The 15799-nt window shown below is 32.8% G+C and overlaps 1 protein-coding gene across 2 annotated transcripts in view; it reads right to left on the bottom strand.

Annotated features, from left to right (window-relative positions):
• Positions 1 to 242: 242 nt before the first annotated feature.
• Positions 243 to 15799, bottom strand: part of CDH9 (cadherin 9) — a 119033-nt gene continuing 103476 nt past the window's right edge. Inside the window, exons 8-12 of one of the 2 annotated variants that reach the window (XM_029217255.1) lie at positions 10697 to 10833; positions 10081 to 10202; positions 5643 to 5760; positions 5312 to 5563; positions 243 to 1272 (exon numbers count right to left, since the gene is read on the bottom strand). In XM_029217255.1, coding sequence (XP_029073088.1) covers positions 785 to 1272; positions 5312 to 5563; positions 5643 to 5760; positions 10081 to 10202; positions 10697 to 10833 — 1117 coding nt within the window. In that variant the 3' untranslated portion in view covers positions 243 to 784. The remainder of the gene's footprint in view (positions 1273 to 5311; positions 5564 to 5642; positions 5761 to 10080; positions 10203 to 10696; positions 10834 to 15799) is intronic. The other variant, XM_029217256.1, reaches the window with a different exon arrangement.

The raw sequence follows: 15799 nt of genomic DNA on the forward strand, positions 1-15799 counted from the left end.
CTTATCGATGGGTAGACATCAGTGATTCAATAAACACTTGTCCATATTCAAGTGGTTGCAGGAGAAAATCACAACTTGTACCAAAGCTCACTATAGTCCTACCACATTCTATTTCCAAATTACATGCAATAATTTAGCTGCTTTTTCCCCTGAGTAAATCATGTTTTACCTTTAAAGATGTTTAAAAAATGTTATAAGTGAGATTAGAACTGCTTCTAGGAATTAAATAAAGTGAAATTTATTTTTATAAATACTATTTTATTTCACAAAAATATAAAAATATAAATATACATTTATAAAAATATGAATGAATTAACAGAAAGACATTCTTCAACTAAATAAATATGGCAGTAATAGTCATTCCTATTTCTTTAGAGATATATTTTTTCATATTAATTTACAAAGCAGTTGCACAAAGTTTCATTTAATAGTAAAGGTGACTGTCAGTCAGTTAAGAAAACATTATTTATAAAGTTCTTATATCTAAGCCAAGGCACAAAAAGCCTTTTATGTACTTTTTATCGGTTATTGATGTGATATACTTTCCTTCAGAGATTGTTAGTCAAAGAGGGTGAACTGGTTATTATTACTTTTTAAAATCTATGTCATTCGTGTTCATTCACAGAAACTTACTGATTAAGCAAACTTTTACTAAGACAACACCTAAGTATTGTTTGTAATTTTGATTTTTAAAAAATTTTCCTCCAAGGAAGAGAATGCAGGCCACTCCATCTAGTAACAAAGAGAGTACTTCCACTGATGTCCATGAAGTCATACCATACTCTTAATCTCGGTCACTATCATCACCCCCATACATATCAGCAAGTTTTTTAAAACGAGGCCCCCAGTCGCTGAGGTAACCGTAATCTTGGTTACAATCTACTGTGGGAGATTCCAAAGAACTGAGTGAATCTGCTATGGAATCATTCCCTTCATAGGCGTACGTTGCCAGTGAATCATAAGGAGGTGCACTTGGGTCTGAGTCATTTTCTTTTAATCTTCGATGGATAAAATCTTGCACATCAATATTTTCCCACAGAGGTACAGTCCTCCTTATCTGAAAAATTGTTTCAGGCATTACATCCCTTCTAAATTTACTATCTTCTCTTGCTTCTGGATTCCTTAATGTGCCAATGTCAAAAGCTTGGGTATCTTCTTCCCCACCGCCTTCATCATTGTAGGTCACAATGTTGTCCCGGACATCGTCTTTTGAAATTATCAAAGGTTCCTTTTTTCTTTGCCTCTTCAATGCAGCAAACAGCACAACTAAAACTATTAACAAAAAAAATACAACAACAACAAGAAGAAAAAACCAAAGAGAGAAAATTGTGAGATTCCATGATTCGGGTTTAAATTAATATAGCACACTTTTGTATTTGTGACCTTGGTGTGGTGTAAGAAGTGTTAAGTTCATTTGGATATAAAGAGTAACTATCCTACACAAATACAGGATGATTTGGGCCAGTGACTGGATGTACTATATTGATAAAGAAACAGATATTGCAATGCCATTTATTTGCTTTTAAGACTCAATCTCCTATGGGGCTCTGGCACTGAAAATCTTCAACTATGGCGAATGCATTTAGCCAACTATAAGTATGTAATACCTCATTCTTCCCCAATGCATGTTTGTTTCAAAATACTAAAATTCTAAAGCTACAATCATTATTATCCCAAGAGAAATTCAGTACCAATTTAATATTATCTTAAGGACTCAAGGGAATACAGGCAAAGTATTGCTCACATATATGCATATGTCATGTGTATATGTATGTATAATATATGTTATGTGTATATATATCATACATATGTACACACACACACACATACATATATGCTACTAATCTCATCTATTCCCATATGTCACATCTGTTTAGTTAATTTCTTTTATTGACCTGGTTTTGAAACCCTGCTTAAAATCTGAAATATAACTATAAGCTACAATATGAAATTAAAACTCAAACTCATCCTTACCTTGTTCTCATCTTACAGATATTACCCTATTTCTGAGGACTTCCTTGATATATAGTTGCATTCAAACTTTGGGGCTGAAACGTTAATTGTGCTCCCTGTATATGCTGTATTATTATTTACATGCTTATGTTATCAAGTTAACTATGAACTTCCCCACATATGACATACTTCCTTATTTCTTGTTATACTACTGAAATTTAAATTATTATGCATGTATTTGACAATGAACATTTGAAATATAAATATATTTTGAAATTAAAAATTACATTTTAAAACATAAGAAAGATCACATGATTTCCAACAAAATACATTTCCATAGAAAATGAACCAAGTACATAATTTTATACATAAGAAAGTTAAGAATTAAAGAATATTTTCCAAAAGCATACTTATACATTTCTGGGGAGAAATAAAAACCAGGTTTTCCTTACTTTATGGAAGTTAAATGTTTTGTCAATACTACTGAAGTCTCACTGAAAAATAAGAACATGTTGCCTCAGAAACCTACCATTCATTTTCTCAGTCTTTGTTTTGAGATTACACGAACTCATTTCCATTGAGACTGCACTTCACCATGGCCCTTGAGGCCCCTGTAACTACACTTAAGGCCCATACAATGCTATTGTCATATTGGCCAATACATTTTCCTCAGCTCTTACTAATTGGTAATAAGAAAACAAAAGATTCATTAGAAGTATCTTCACTAACCTCTGCAGATCAGGCTTTGGGTGCCGAGCTATATTCAGAATCATGTTGAAGACATTTTTAAAAACTTTTCATTAATAATGAGACATATCTATACTGTCTTCTGTTAAAGGATGATCATAAATTAAGTCCAACATAGACCTGAAATCCACAAATCTAGTGAATCATGCAGTAGAAAAACAGGGTCCTTTCTAAGTTTAATACTGAATGAATTAATTTATAAATTCTCTATGCATAGAAGAACAACCATATAGTCAAATAGTTTTAAGGGTTTCTTAACTAATATAATGTTTATGAACTTTCACAAATGGTCCTCAGAATCTGCTCTGAGGGTTTTCTGCTTTGTCAGGCCAAAATTATCTGCTTCTTTTCCCTTGACTGAGGTTTTTAATCTGGTGTATGTGAACAGAATTCAAAGAGACTAAGGTAAGGAGTAGAAAAAAATGCTATATTCTGTAATACAGAAAGTTATATTTTCACTATAACTTGAATTTAACATTTTTTCCTATTATGGATATCAGCATAAACTGTAGTGATAGTAACAGTATGTGTGACTTTTAAACCAATAGAAATCAGATACTTTATATTGTATTATAGTTAGGATATATTACAAATAATCATTAGACTTGTTCTAGAACAAAGCACATATGACAATAATTAAACATGTTTTGCTTTTATGTATTTTGTTTAATTTGGATAAATGTATTTCCTTTTGTTACATGTCTTATTTTTATAAATTTAAATTATTATTCTAAATAGGTCCATAGCTTCATCTTCACTATGAAAGGTGTCCAAGGAACCAAAAAGATTAAAAAGCCCTGCCCTAGGTTTTAACCTGCTACTTTGCCTTGTAACATAGATATAAACTATGAATTACATTTCTTCAAACTGTATAGCAGGATAGGTCTAAAATATTATTGTCCACGCTATATCACTATTTTGCAAAAAGCAGACTCTTCTAACTTCAGAGATATAGAAACTATGTCCAGCCATTAGTATAAAGACGTGAAATAACAGCAAGGATGCTTAAAGAACTTTTATAATGAAACCTTATGAGTTAGAACCCATTTTAACTAAAATAATAGAAAATCATTCCATATTTAGGCAATAAATTGAGAAGGTAAAATACAGGAATTGTGTGCCTTCTATATTTCCTGGGGCAGAAAGATGGCAGACTTTTCAGAATAAAAGAAGCCTTCTAGGATTTCTGCGTAGAGAAAAATATTATCCAGTTTAGTTGGATAATGTTATAATATCTAAACCTATCTTTTTGGGTGGATTATGTTCCCTCATGTATGCATGCATGTCTTTATGTGTTAGTATGTGTTATATTAATATTGAAATTAAAAAATCAAATTTGAAATATACATATTTCCATATTGTCCTAAATTAGGAAAGTAGAAATATTTGAGCAAATAAAGCAATATGATATCAGTAGCACTTAGCTAAAAGCGTAAGCCAACATTTAATCTCCATGAGGATACAAAAATATTTTATGGAGGAGTTGAACTTTCTAGCAGCAGGTGGAGATGTGGACTGCTGCTGCTGCTGATGGTAGTAGTGTGTTAAGTTTTAAACCATCCTACGAAAAATGTTTTTCTAAATAGTTGGATCATCATAACTGAGACAAATGTTTTCCCCTCACTTTCATCAGTTCCCCACTGAAGTCCTGCAAGAATATCTGGCCAAAGGGATTTTATCCAGATAGCCTGAGAGGATTTGCAGTGAAAAGGAGCCAGCACATATGAGCATTGGGACATAAATTTGGCTAGCTCTCCTGCCCTAAGCATTCATTTTGGATGAATATTTGATGGAAACAAGTTTTGGGGGAATGTGTTACAGTGGAACAACTGTTTAATTGAATTAAATCATTGTCCTGTTAGGGCATGCTCAAAGAAAGCATTTGCACTTGGAAGCATGACTTTATTTAGAAAATATTGCTGGAGTAGGTATGACCCCAATGCCATAGTGATATTTTAAGAAATGAGCTTAAAATTTAATTTGGTGTGTTGTGCCTACATTTAACAAATTTTATGAAAAAAAAAGTTTATCTTACTGTGACAAGTTAAATGCACTGGCCAATTCCATTTATGATATACATAGCTTAGTATTTGTTAGGAATATTATTTGTAAAGTAGTCTTTTTGTTTTGAGGATAATGCTTAGAAAGGTGGATTCTGAAATAGAATAATCTGGGTTTTAATGCTAGTTAAAACACTTTCTGAATGAGTGACTTTGTGTAAGTTATCTAACCTTTCTGTAGAAGAATAAAAGCATTTACCTTATAGAGTTGATATGAAAATTAAATCAATTATTAAATGAAATGTCCTTAGAAATGGGACGATCTTAGTTAACACTAAACACTATAAATATAAAACATATTTTAAAATATACGTATATATCACTAGCTATTATATCCTTGTTTTCGGTCTCTTTAAAGCTAGAACTATCCACAGTCAAAAACTCAATTGTTTTTCAATTGGAAGAACAATTTTAATAACAAGTTAAAATTTTCAGCCTTTAGCTCTAAAGAAGAGTGCTTTTCAGTGTGCAATCACTGGGTAATGAGGGAGAGAATTCCTTGAGTTGAATGAGCATATCTCAGGGGCATATCTTTCAGGGGCATAGTTTACCAAGTAGTATGACGACACAGAGAAGGATAGCGATGAGAGCTCCCGTGCTCAGGCCAGCAGAGAGGACCAAGGCCTCGGCATTGCAGGACTGCATGTTACCTTGATTATCACAGGCACACACACGAATGGTGAGTGTGCCAGTGCTGCTTTGGATTGGATAATCATTGTCAAAGATTAAAATTGGCAGCAGATACGTGCTCATTTTGTTGCGGCTATACCCATCTTTTCGAGTCATGATTCCTGCTGTATTATCTGAAAAAACAAGTCAGACCAGTTTTAAAATTTTGCCTCTTAAGGTTTCATAATATTTGTCTTCAAAAATGTTCTGTACCTTTATTATCTACAATGGTGAAGTTTGGATTGAGGGGAAATTCTGGCACTGGTTCAAAGAAGAATTTGTGGCCTCGGGGAGGATCATCTTTGTCCATGACACTGACAGTCTGAATCAACTAAAACCAAAGAAAAGTTAATTAAATAGAGCACACAAAGCAACTCTTGTTATTACAAGACATTTTAAATCAGTGTTTGAGCTTTAAATATATCACTGAAATTAAATACTGAAATTAAACAAAAAATTCCATTTTCAGAAAATTTTGCCAAGATTTTTTTTGTAGTTCTGTCTAATGTAACTTATTTAATGAAGAATGAAAAATGCCCATCAAGTATCAGTTTGCAGAGCACCTCTATGGATCATTATCTGATTCCTGGCCACTATAGTATCCAAGAGAAGAAAAGAAAAATTTGATCACGCCAGTCTTTTGTCTTTTAACATTGTTAATATATACTACCAGCCCATTTTATTATGAATTGGTTACCAATATGTTGCCTCCACGAGATAATGATTGTTTCAAAGGCAAAGGACATAACAGAGGTGTTTTTTTAAAAAAAACAAAAGTGCTTAGCACAACCACTCCTGGAGATTAAGGAAACTATAAATATAGCTTTGGGAATATGAGCAATATGCCATATAATATGAGAAAGGAGAAGATTTTAAAGCTGTGGGGCACCATAATTACAATCATATTGCATACTTTATTCAAATTGTTTGCTCTTCTTTTTAATGGTATTTGCAAAGTTTAGAAGAATATACAAATAAATGCTTCTAAAGTTTTGTAAAATCATTGTTGAATTTGAGAAATTATAGCACCTCTCCGCTGTGCTCCCTGTAGGTCAGAGGTGTACCATAGTGTGAAGATGGAGCAGCAAATGACAGGTTGGGCAGAAAAATTCCATTGAGCATTTTATTGTGGATAAAACACAGAGCTACACATCAGGGTGCCTGTTTTCCAGTCCTGGGTCTGCCGTCTGTGTGATTTATAATTACAGTCATTTAATTACCATTACTTTCAAACTTCTCTTCTACAAAAACAAATAGTGGCACCACTTCCAGGTATAATAGTCTAACATTCTGTGATGAAGAATTATTAGAATTTCACGGTAGTTTAATGTATCCATTGTTTTGGTTATTGTGTATCTTCTATGGCCATACCAACCTGCATACTCACTAGTTAATACTTTTTCCTCTTTGATATTAACCATAATTTTGTTCATTTTATTGACAGAGACACATGTAACCTTATGTTTCTTTATACAGTACTTCTGAAAGTGCATAATTATTAATATAAACTTGATATGATTCTTCTCCTTACAAGATTGGCACATGACATAGAAAAATTTATATAAGATCTAATATTCTTGCTCAAACTTCTGTTCCAGAATAGCAATAATGTAACAAATATTTAGTAATATTTTAATCATAAACATCATTGATCCTTTCATTGTATGACTCTGAGTTCTTGAAATGATTAGATGAGCCATTGTTTAAACATATTTTAAGAGAGAATATATATCAGTAGCTTGACATCTATATTATGTTTTATTTTTAACCTTGTTAATTTTAACAGGAAAATTGTTTTCCGATTATATGAACAATGACATAGACATGTTAATAGCAGTAGTATATATTAAAAGAATTTTAATTAGTTAATATCAATTATACTTTATCATTATCAAATATTAATTTTGTAATATATAAATAACTCACATGAAACAATAAAAAAGCATGCTAATAGATAAATAAGTAAAGAATATCTACAGGCTATTATCAGCTGACTTGTGTGCCTTCAAATTATATGTTTAAGACCTAATCCCCAGTACCTGTGTTGTGACTTTATTTGGAATAAGCTCTTTGCAGGTGTAATCAAGTTAAGATGAGGTCATACCGAATTAGGGTGGACCCTAATCCAGTGAATGGAGTTCTCACAAAAAGAGGGAAATATGGACACAAATAGAGATACAGAAATAATATCATATAACAATGGAGACAGAGATTGGAGTAATTTGGGTCCACAAACCAAGGAACACTAAGAATCACCAGCAAACACAGAGGCTAGGAAGTGGCAAGGAAGGATCCTCCCCTAAAGCCTTCTGAGAGAGCATGAACCTGCTGACACATTGATTCTGGACTTCTAGCCTCCAGAACTGTGTCAAAGAATACATTTCTGTTGTTTCAAGCTATCTAGTTTGTGTAAATTTGTCATGGTAGCCTTGGGAAACTAACATAGCTATAAAATGTTTAGCCTCAATAATTTTCGAGGAATTCATGTTAAAATTATTATGAGGGCTTCCCTGGTGGCGCAGTGGTTGAGAGTCTGTCTGCCGATGCAGGGGACACGGGTTCGTGCCCCGGTCCGGGAAGATCCCACATGCCGTGGAGCGGCTGGGCCCGTGGGCCATGGCCGCTGAGCCTGCGCATCCAGAGCCTGTGCTCCACAATGGGAGAGGCCACAACAGTGAGAAGCCCGCGTACCGCAAAAAAAAAAAAATTATTATGAGATTTTACATATTGGTAGATAGTATTTAAAATTTAGTGTTGCCCAATAAATGAGCAATTATACACATTTGGTGGAAGTTATTACTAGGTATATAACATATTCTGAGCACTATTTGGAAGCATTGATGAGTATTTATAGATAAAATTTATTTCTTCTTTGAGGATTTCATCAAAGAAAAATGATTCCAGGTGGTATACAACTATACATGTATTATAATGCTCACTGTAGTGCTGTCTGCTAGAGTAACATTTTGTTGGTAAACGAAATTTCCATTAATAAATGGGTAGTTGAATAAGGTAACTAATGTGTAGCTATGCTCTGAAAAGTAAGCAGCAAATTAAAAATAATCGAACTGAGAATATGCCCATTACTTGTTACGAAGTGAAAAAAGGAAAACAATTTTTTTTTTTTTTTTTTTTTTTTTTGCGGTACGCGGGCCTCTCACTGCTGTGGCCTCTCCCGTTGCGGAGCACAGGTTCTGGACGCGCAGGCTCAGCGGCCATGGCTCACGGGCCTAGCCGCTCCGCGGCATGTGGGATCTTCCCGGACCAGGGCAGGAACCCTTGTCCCCTGCATTGGCAGGCGGACTCTCAACCACTGCGCCACAGGGAAGCCCAGGAAAACAATTTTTAATCCAAATAACTGTGTAATGATTCTTTGCTGGTGAAAAGAAAATAAAAACTTCATTTGTATTTCTGTGTATGTAAGTGGAATGTGGTATGTACCTCTTTCTTAGTCTGCTTGAGCTGCCATAACAAAACACCATATACTGAATGGCTTAAATAGCAGAAATTTATTTTCTCACAATTCTGGAGGTTGGAAGACCAAGATCAGTGTATCAGCATAGTGGGCTTCTAGTGAGAGGTCTCTTCCTTGCTTTCAGACAGCTTCCTTCTTGCTACATCTTCACATAGCCTTTCCTTTGATTGTGTGTATGACAATAGAGGGTGATCTCTCTGGTGTCTCTTCTTTAACGGACACTAATACTGTCAGATCAGAGCCCCACTTTATGACCTCATTTAACCTTAATTCCTTCCTTAGAGACCCCCATCTTCAGATGATACAGCCACACTTGGGGGATAGGGCTTCAACATATGAATTCTGAGGGGGCAGAAATATTCAGTTCATTATAACCTCTACTGGAATAGAAGAAAGACTATATTTCACTTTATTTTCTATATTAAAAGAACATGATAGAATTATATATGATTCTTACCATCTAGCTACTTTTTCCTCAAGGAAATATCTAAATAACTCGTGAAAATTTCTTTCAATAACATTTAAGTAGTTTGTATTTGTAAAATACAGTATTTGTATTTGTAAAATACTGTATTAGTGTAAAAAATGAACATATTCTGCATTTTCTTAAAATTACTTTAGAGATACCTGAAATATTACTTTATATGAGGACTTTTTAACTCTTGTACACTCTTTTTTATCTCACTAATATTAAAGTCAAAAAATCAGAAACAAAATATAACTTGTCTCAAACCAAAATGTCCTGATTGAGCAACTCAAAGTAGCAAAATGTAATCAACAAGACAATTATTATGATTTCCTTTATATTAACACAACAATTTTATTTTCATACTTCATGTTTTATTTAATAATTTATGTTCATTCTATTCATGATTATAGCTCAGTATCAGTATGATTATGAATCCAGGTAGGAAATTTTTATATATGTGATATTCATTATGTACCTAGTCTATAAATTAAAGCATATATTATAATTTTTCCTATTATATCATAGATTATAAAATATTTAAAAAATCACCTTTTTAAGATTATTGTGATTTTTTTGGTAAGGAGAGATAAACAAGTGACAAGGAAGACTGACAATAGTTTGCATGAAAAAAAATGTGCAAGTAAATTAATGTAGTGTCATCTGCCTTTGTGAAGAGAAAATTTTTTTTTAAGTTTATAATAACTTACCTGCCCAGGTTTTGCATTTTCACAGACAAATGTTTCATAGTACATGGCAAGTTCTGGAGCATGGTCATTTATATCCAGAATTCTGATGAAAACAGGAATGCGGCTACTTTGTTTTGAGTTATCTGCAATGAGAACATGTGTAAGATTTCAGTCTCATTTACAGAGTAGTAGTGATATTGCTTGCCCCGTTTGTAACTTAGCAACAGATCATTTCTGGGGTGTTCACTTCTTGATTGGATTGCTGATGGATATCTCAGCTTTCTTACACGGTTCAGATGAAGAGCATGACAGAAAGAGGAGAATATAATTGAGAGTGAATATTATTTGTAAGAGATAATTTTCTTAGACTGATTATTTTTATGAGGTTAGATTATATTTTTATCCTACAGTGAGATGTAAAAGAAAATCAAGTTTAAAATAAAATGAATATTTGATAATCATTAAAATAATTTAAAAATCCAACACATTCTAAATCATTTTTCTCAGCTCTTGCTGAGAGAATTAATTCAGCAAGAGTGGAAATTCATTCCACTCAAGTAAAAGAGTCTACTTAATGCTATTATTTTACTATTTTGGTGAAAAATAATGTGTTCAGGTGGATGTATTTCCAACTTACTTATCTCTGTGGCTGTAATGGTGATGTTATGCCAAGGGGTTGACTCCCGGTCAAGAGGCTTCAAAGTGAAAATAGAACCATTTTCTGAGTGAATACTGAAAATCCGGTCCATATCCGAATGCCGATCAACAGAGTATCTAGCAGAAAAGAGACTCATAATTCCAGGCATTGTTTTAAAATTATTAATTCATCTACCATTTCTTAAAGTTATAGGCAGTTCACATGATGGTCTGATAAATATGACAAGTAAAATACCGATAATTTTCTTGAATTTTTATTTAATGTAATTGTCATTTAGATAATTTGATGTAGTTGGCTGTTTTCATTATTACTATTCTATGATATGTGTACTTCAGAGTCCTTAGTTATACTCATGAATCCTTGTGGCAGCTTTTAAGTGAGTTTTTAATTGTCACTTGATTAATTTATCCTATCATAGACCTATTGCAGTGCTTGAGACATATTAAAGTCATATTAAAGTTGATAGAGTCAATTGCATTGGATAAATTGAAATTATGTTGAAAATAACACATAAAAACATGTGTCCACAGAGTCCTTATAAGTGAATATGCAGAGGCTGCTGTAAAATACATGGCTCTTGAATGGTTCTCTATTCAAAGATCATTTCAGCTGAATCAAAGGTCTTCCTCCAATCTCTCCCTTTAGCCTTTTCCAAATAAAAACTGAAATGACAAAGAACCACAGATGTACTAGCTACCATTTTTGCATGTTTGAGATTTCTGCTGCTGAGTGTTTAATTGAGCCGTGTAGGAATCTAATTGTGTCTCAAACATTAATGTTCATATGAGTCACATGGGGATCTTGGTAAAAACATTCTGATTCAGTAAGTCTAATGTGGGAACTGTTATTCTGCATTTCTAAAAAACTCTTAGGTGAATCCCATGTTGTAAAGTCCATAGATAAGGCTTTGTATAGCAAGGTTAAGACCATGGGATAAACTGGTTAGAATAAGGACAGCCAAAGGAGCAACAATGACAAGAGAACTAACAGACTAATCAGCATCTGGTGGCATCCTCATTTTTCTAGGTTTCTATTAAAGACACTTAGCAAATGAACTCCCTTTTAATCTGCTGAATTAGGGAATTAACAACTCCCATTATAAATCCATAATATATCCACTATCAGGCACTGACTTTGACAAAAAATAGACATTTAGGTTTCTAAACATTGTGAAACATTGGCAATTTTTAAAATATTGGTTAAAAGTACATTTATCTAAATTCGATGATTTCTTTGGGTTATTTTAATAAAATGTGACTTAGTCCATTATTATAAGGACTGTGCTTAACTTAAGGGATCCGTTAGTAAACTCAGATTTCAAAAATTTTAACAACTTAATATAGTATATGATGGTGCTTACCTAATTTACTTTCTGCTAAATTTTGTAAAATTATTGTTTCAAACTCAAAAATACTGCTTCAAAGTGAGTATTTGGGCATGTGGAAAATATACATATTACATGTATATATATTAGATTTCATCTCAAAGATAAAATAGCTAAAATCTTAGCATAGTTGGTCTCAGATTTCTTCCTGTACCTCACTCCCAAAATATGAAACCAGGACATTCACCTTGTTATCCTTTGGAAGTGTTGTGCAGTGTACAATAGAGCTACATGGAAATGGTAGTATTCCCTTATTTTTGCAATAATTATGATTGTAATTTTTCTACATGGTTGCTATAAAAAGAATTTGGGGATTTAGAAAAAAAAAACTCATGTGACATATGGTCGCTGCCCAAGATTAACTATCCTGGGGTGGGAAATCCTAAGTAAACAGAAAAATTTTAAACCTAAATATAAAAATAATTGTATAAAAATGCATAGTAGTGTATATATTTCCTAGAAGCAAAAGTTATGTTGAGTTTTAACTAAGCATTCATTGTCAGACAAGGATCTGAGAAAGTTCTTATTTTTTAAAATACTCATTAATGTACTAAGATCAAGAATAAAAGTCATATGAAATTTTCTCTTTTTAATTTTTATTGCTTAAATAGTGCTAAGACAAAAGATAATAGAGTGTTTCCTATGTCTAGGTTTCAATCCTCCTACAATTTAGTTCCTGATGTGGCCTGAGAAACATTGGAACATTTAAACATTAAACATTGGAACATTTAAAAAATGGTTTTTTTTTCCTGAAGTACTTACACCAAATTCTGCTTATGAATACAAACATCCTAAAAGGAACACAAAGAAGGCAAATAAAAGAGCATAACCACATAACCACATCTATGTGTTGAATGAATCTCAATTCATAATATTCACCTGTATATATTTATCTCCATTGTTGGAAAGGTCAGTAGTTAACCATTATCTGCTTATCGCTGAATAGATCTTGGATTCCTTCCTATCACTTGCATCAAAGATCAGAAGTAAAATAAAAATCGCTTTTTACCCATTGCTACATGCCCTAGAGATTAGCATGGAGATTTCTGTGATTGAGGAATAGTTAACAATTCTAACATTATACAAATCTAGCTTTGACTCACTTTGAGCTTATGTGGGATCAAAATAGGTCTGTGTTTCTGGCTGCCCTACTCTTAGGTTCAACCTTGAAAAGCACTGTTTTCAAGTTAATAATTCATGAAGGAGGGTCACTTTGATGATTTTTAAATAGTTCACTTTAACATTAACTCTGCAAACTTCCAGATCTGTATTTATAAATTTGCCCCACTGCAAATGATTTCTTGCAGTTTTTCAAAGCCCAGAGATAATTTTCATTTATTTATCAGCCAGTGCTCTATTTTCAACACAGAATAGGATGTTCTGGTTTACCTATTAATAATAAGTACACTGGATTACAACAAATGACCAAAAAGAAGCTGATAAACACATAACGTGAGACAAAACTGTCTCTATATCCCAGCAGATGGCTTATTAAAACAATACTTTATTGATCTAACAAGTTTTAAAAAAGATAATTGGCATAATTTTTTGAATGAATATGTTTTGCAGAAACAGGAGCCAATCATATAGGCAGCAAAAATAACAAGGTAAAAAGATCACAAGTGAGCTGACACTGTGGAAGCTGAACTCTGGTTCTAGTTTGTTTGTTTTTTAAGCTCTACGATTAAGAATTAAACACATAGCAGATCCCTATATTTTCACCTACTACAAAAAAACATGTAAATTAAATTACACCAGAACAAATCAGTAATATGTAGGAATACATCAAAGATAGTATTCCTTTTCCTTTCCTGAATTCCAGGTACATCTTCCACTAAGTCAATATAATTATATAATATAATCAATATAATTAGGCTATGAGTTTGCTCATTCTTTTCCAGCTACTGCTTTCCAGAAATGTGTTTTCTAGCTACAAACTATGAAACCTTCCTTGAGAATGGCTATACTGCTTCAACAAATAGTTCAAACCTTTATTTTTTTCCAAATATTATTGACATGATTTTAAAATTACTATTATTTTACTCTAATAAAATCAAGCAAATATTATAGAAGTACTGGTATATATGAAGGCACTTATTCCAGTTTATGGTGGAATCATGTACATTTTATGGTGACATAACTAAATTTCTCACCAGCAAGTTTGTTTTGTATTTACTTCTCTATTTGACTGTGGTAGAACTGATTTCTTCTAAAATTCGTTGAACCTTTAAATATGTTGAGCATAAAATTGGTGTGAAATGAGACAACATGTTCTTTCAGAACCTGTAAAGCTACAATCAAGTTATAGCTGTAAAGCTATAACTTAGGAAATCCATGATTACTAATGAGGTGAAGTGGAGCTGACAACAGCTGCTAATTGTAACCATAATCTTATGTTGCAAGTGGCAGATGTATTTCAGAAAATATGTTTGTTGAACAGATTTACTGGTGGGTGAGAATTACTTCCCAAACTTTCCCTGGAAAATGTTCCATGATGTTTATCATAGCCTATTTCTGCTCTGGGGATCAATCATCCTTCTAAATGCTATCAGAGCAAACGAAAGAGTTAAATATTATAATGTTGTCTCCTTGTTGAATTATTGCTGTTTTTCACACTATAATTGAATATCTAAAGCTTTTTTTTTGCATACATTTTTATGCTAACAGGAATCAGTCTAATGTTATATTTTCAGGCATGGCCTTATATTTTGTCAGACTTGACAGTATAATTTTAGGAACATAATTTCAGATTCATTTGTTCTCCAAATATTTTTCTTCCCTTTGTCATAATTCTTGAGATTTTACAGGTAAAACTACTGCTTATTGTTTTTTCAAGACTTGAGTACCCTATAAAAAGTAAATATTTCTGGAAGAGCTATGGACTTAAAAAGGTATTAGCCACTTTTATATACCATAAAGCAAGGTTGCAAGTTTTACTATCAGTCTCTGATCAAGAAATTTTTCTCCTAAAATTGTATCATGAGGAAATTATCAGATATATATCTCCAGACAATCTAAATTTTCATCAGTGATGCATTACCTACATGATAGTATGTTATCTATACAATAGAAGTTTATCAAGAACTGTAATGACATTAGCAAATATTCACAATTAGTAAAATACATAAACCCATATATATTATATAAGCTCTACTTAATTAAAAAAATAGATTGATAAACTGTTTAAAAGATGAAGTACTTGATGAAAGTAGAATAAATAGCACTGGAGTATCTACTGAGGGGAGAATTATAGATGTCTTATTTGTTACAAAATTACCTATGCAATCCATTTTATCTAAAATGAATGGCTACAATTATATTATCAAAAACATGTTCAAAATGATATTTTGAATGTCCTCTTCAAATATAAAATGACAGGGGCTGGATTTACCACACACACACACACACACACACACACACACACCCTGCCAAAACCCACTAAAATCCAAATAAAAAATATATATGAAACAATTATTTTTGAAGCATTGGATACCAGGAGACAGAGAGGGTAATTCCTGAGAAAAGAGGAAGAAATGATGTGATCCTCAAAACTGGCTGCTGCCTGGGAGGGTTTCTAAACAATAATGCAGGAAGTGGGAGCCCAGATGGAACCTGTCAATCCCTTGAATTCAGGAGATAATGCTGAGAGTCCAGGGAGACCAAGGTGGGTAGAATTTGCTGGGCAGAGGACTTCATAG

The sequence above is a fragment of the Monodon monoceros genome, unplaced genomic scaffold, assembly GCF_005190385.1.
Source record: "Monodon monoceros isolate NGI ecotype Baffin Bay Population unplaced genomic scaffold, NGI_Narwhal_1 Super_Scaffold_12, whole genome shotgun sequence".
Taxonomy (NCBI): domain Eukaryota; kingdom Metazoa; phylum Chordata; class Mammalia; order Artiodactyla; family Monodontidae; genus Monodon; species Monodon monoceros.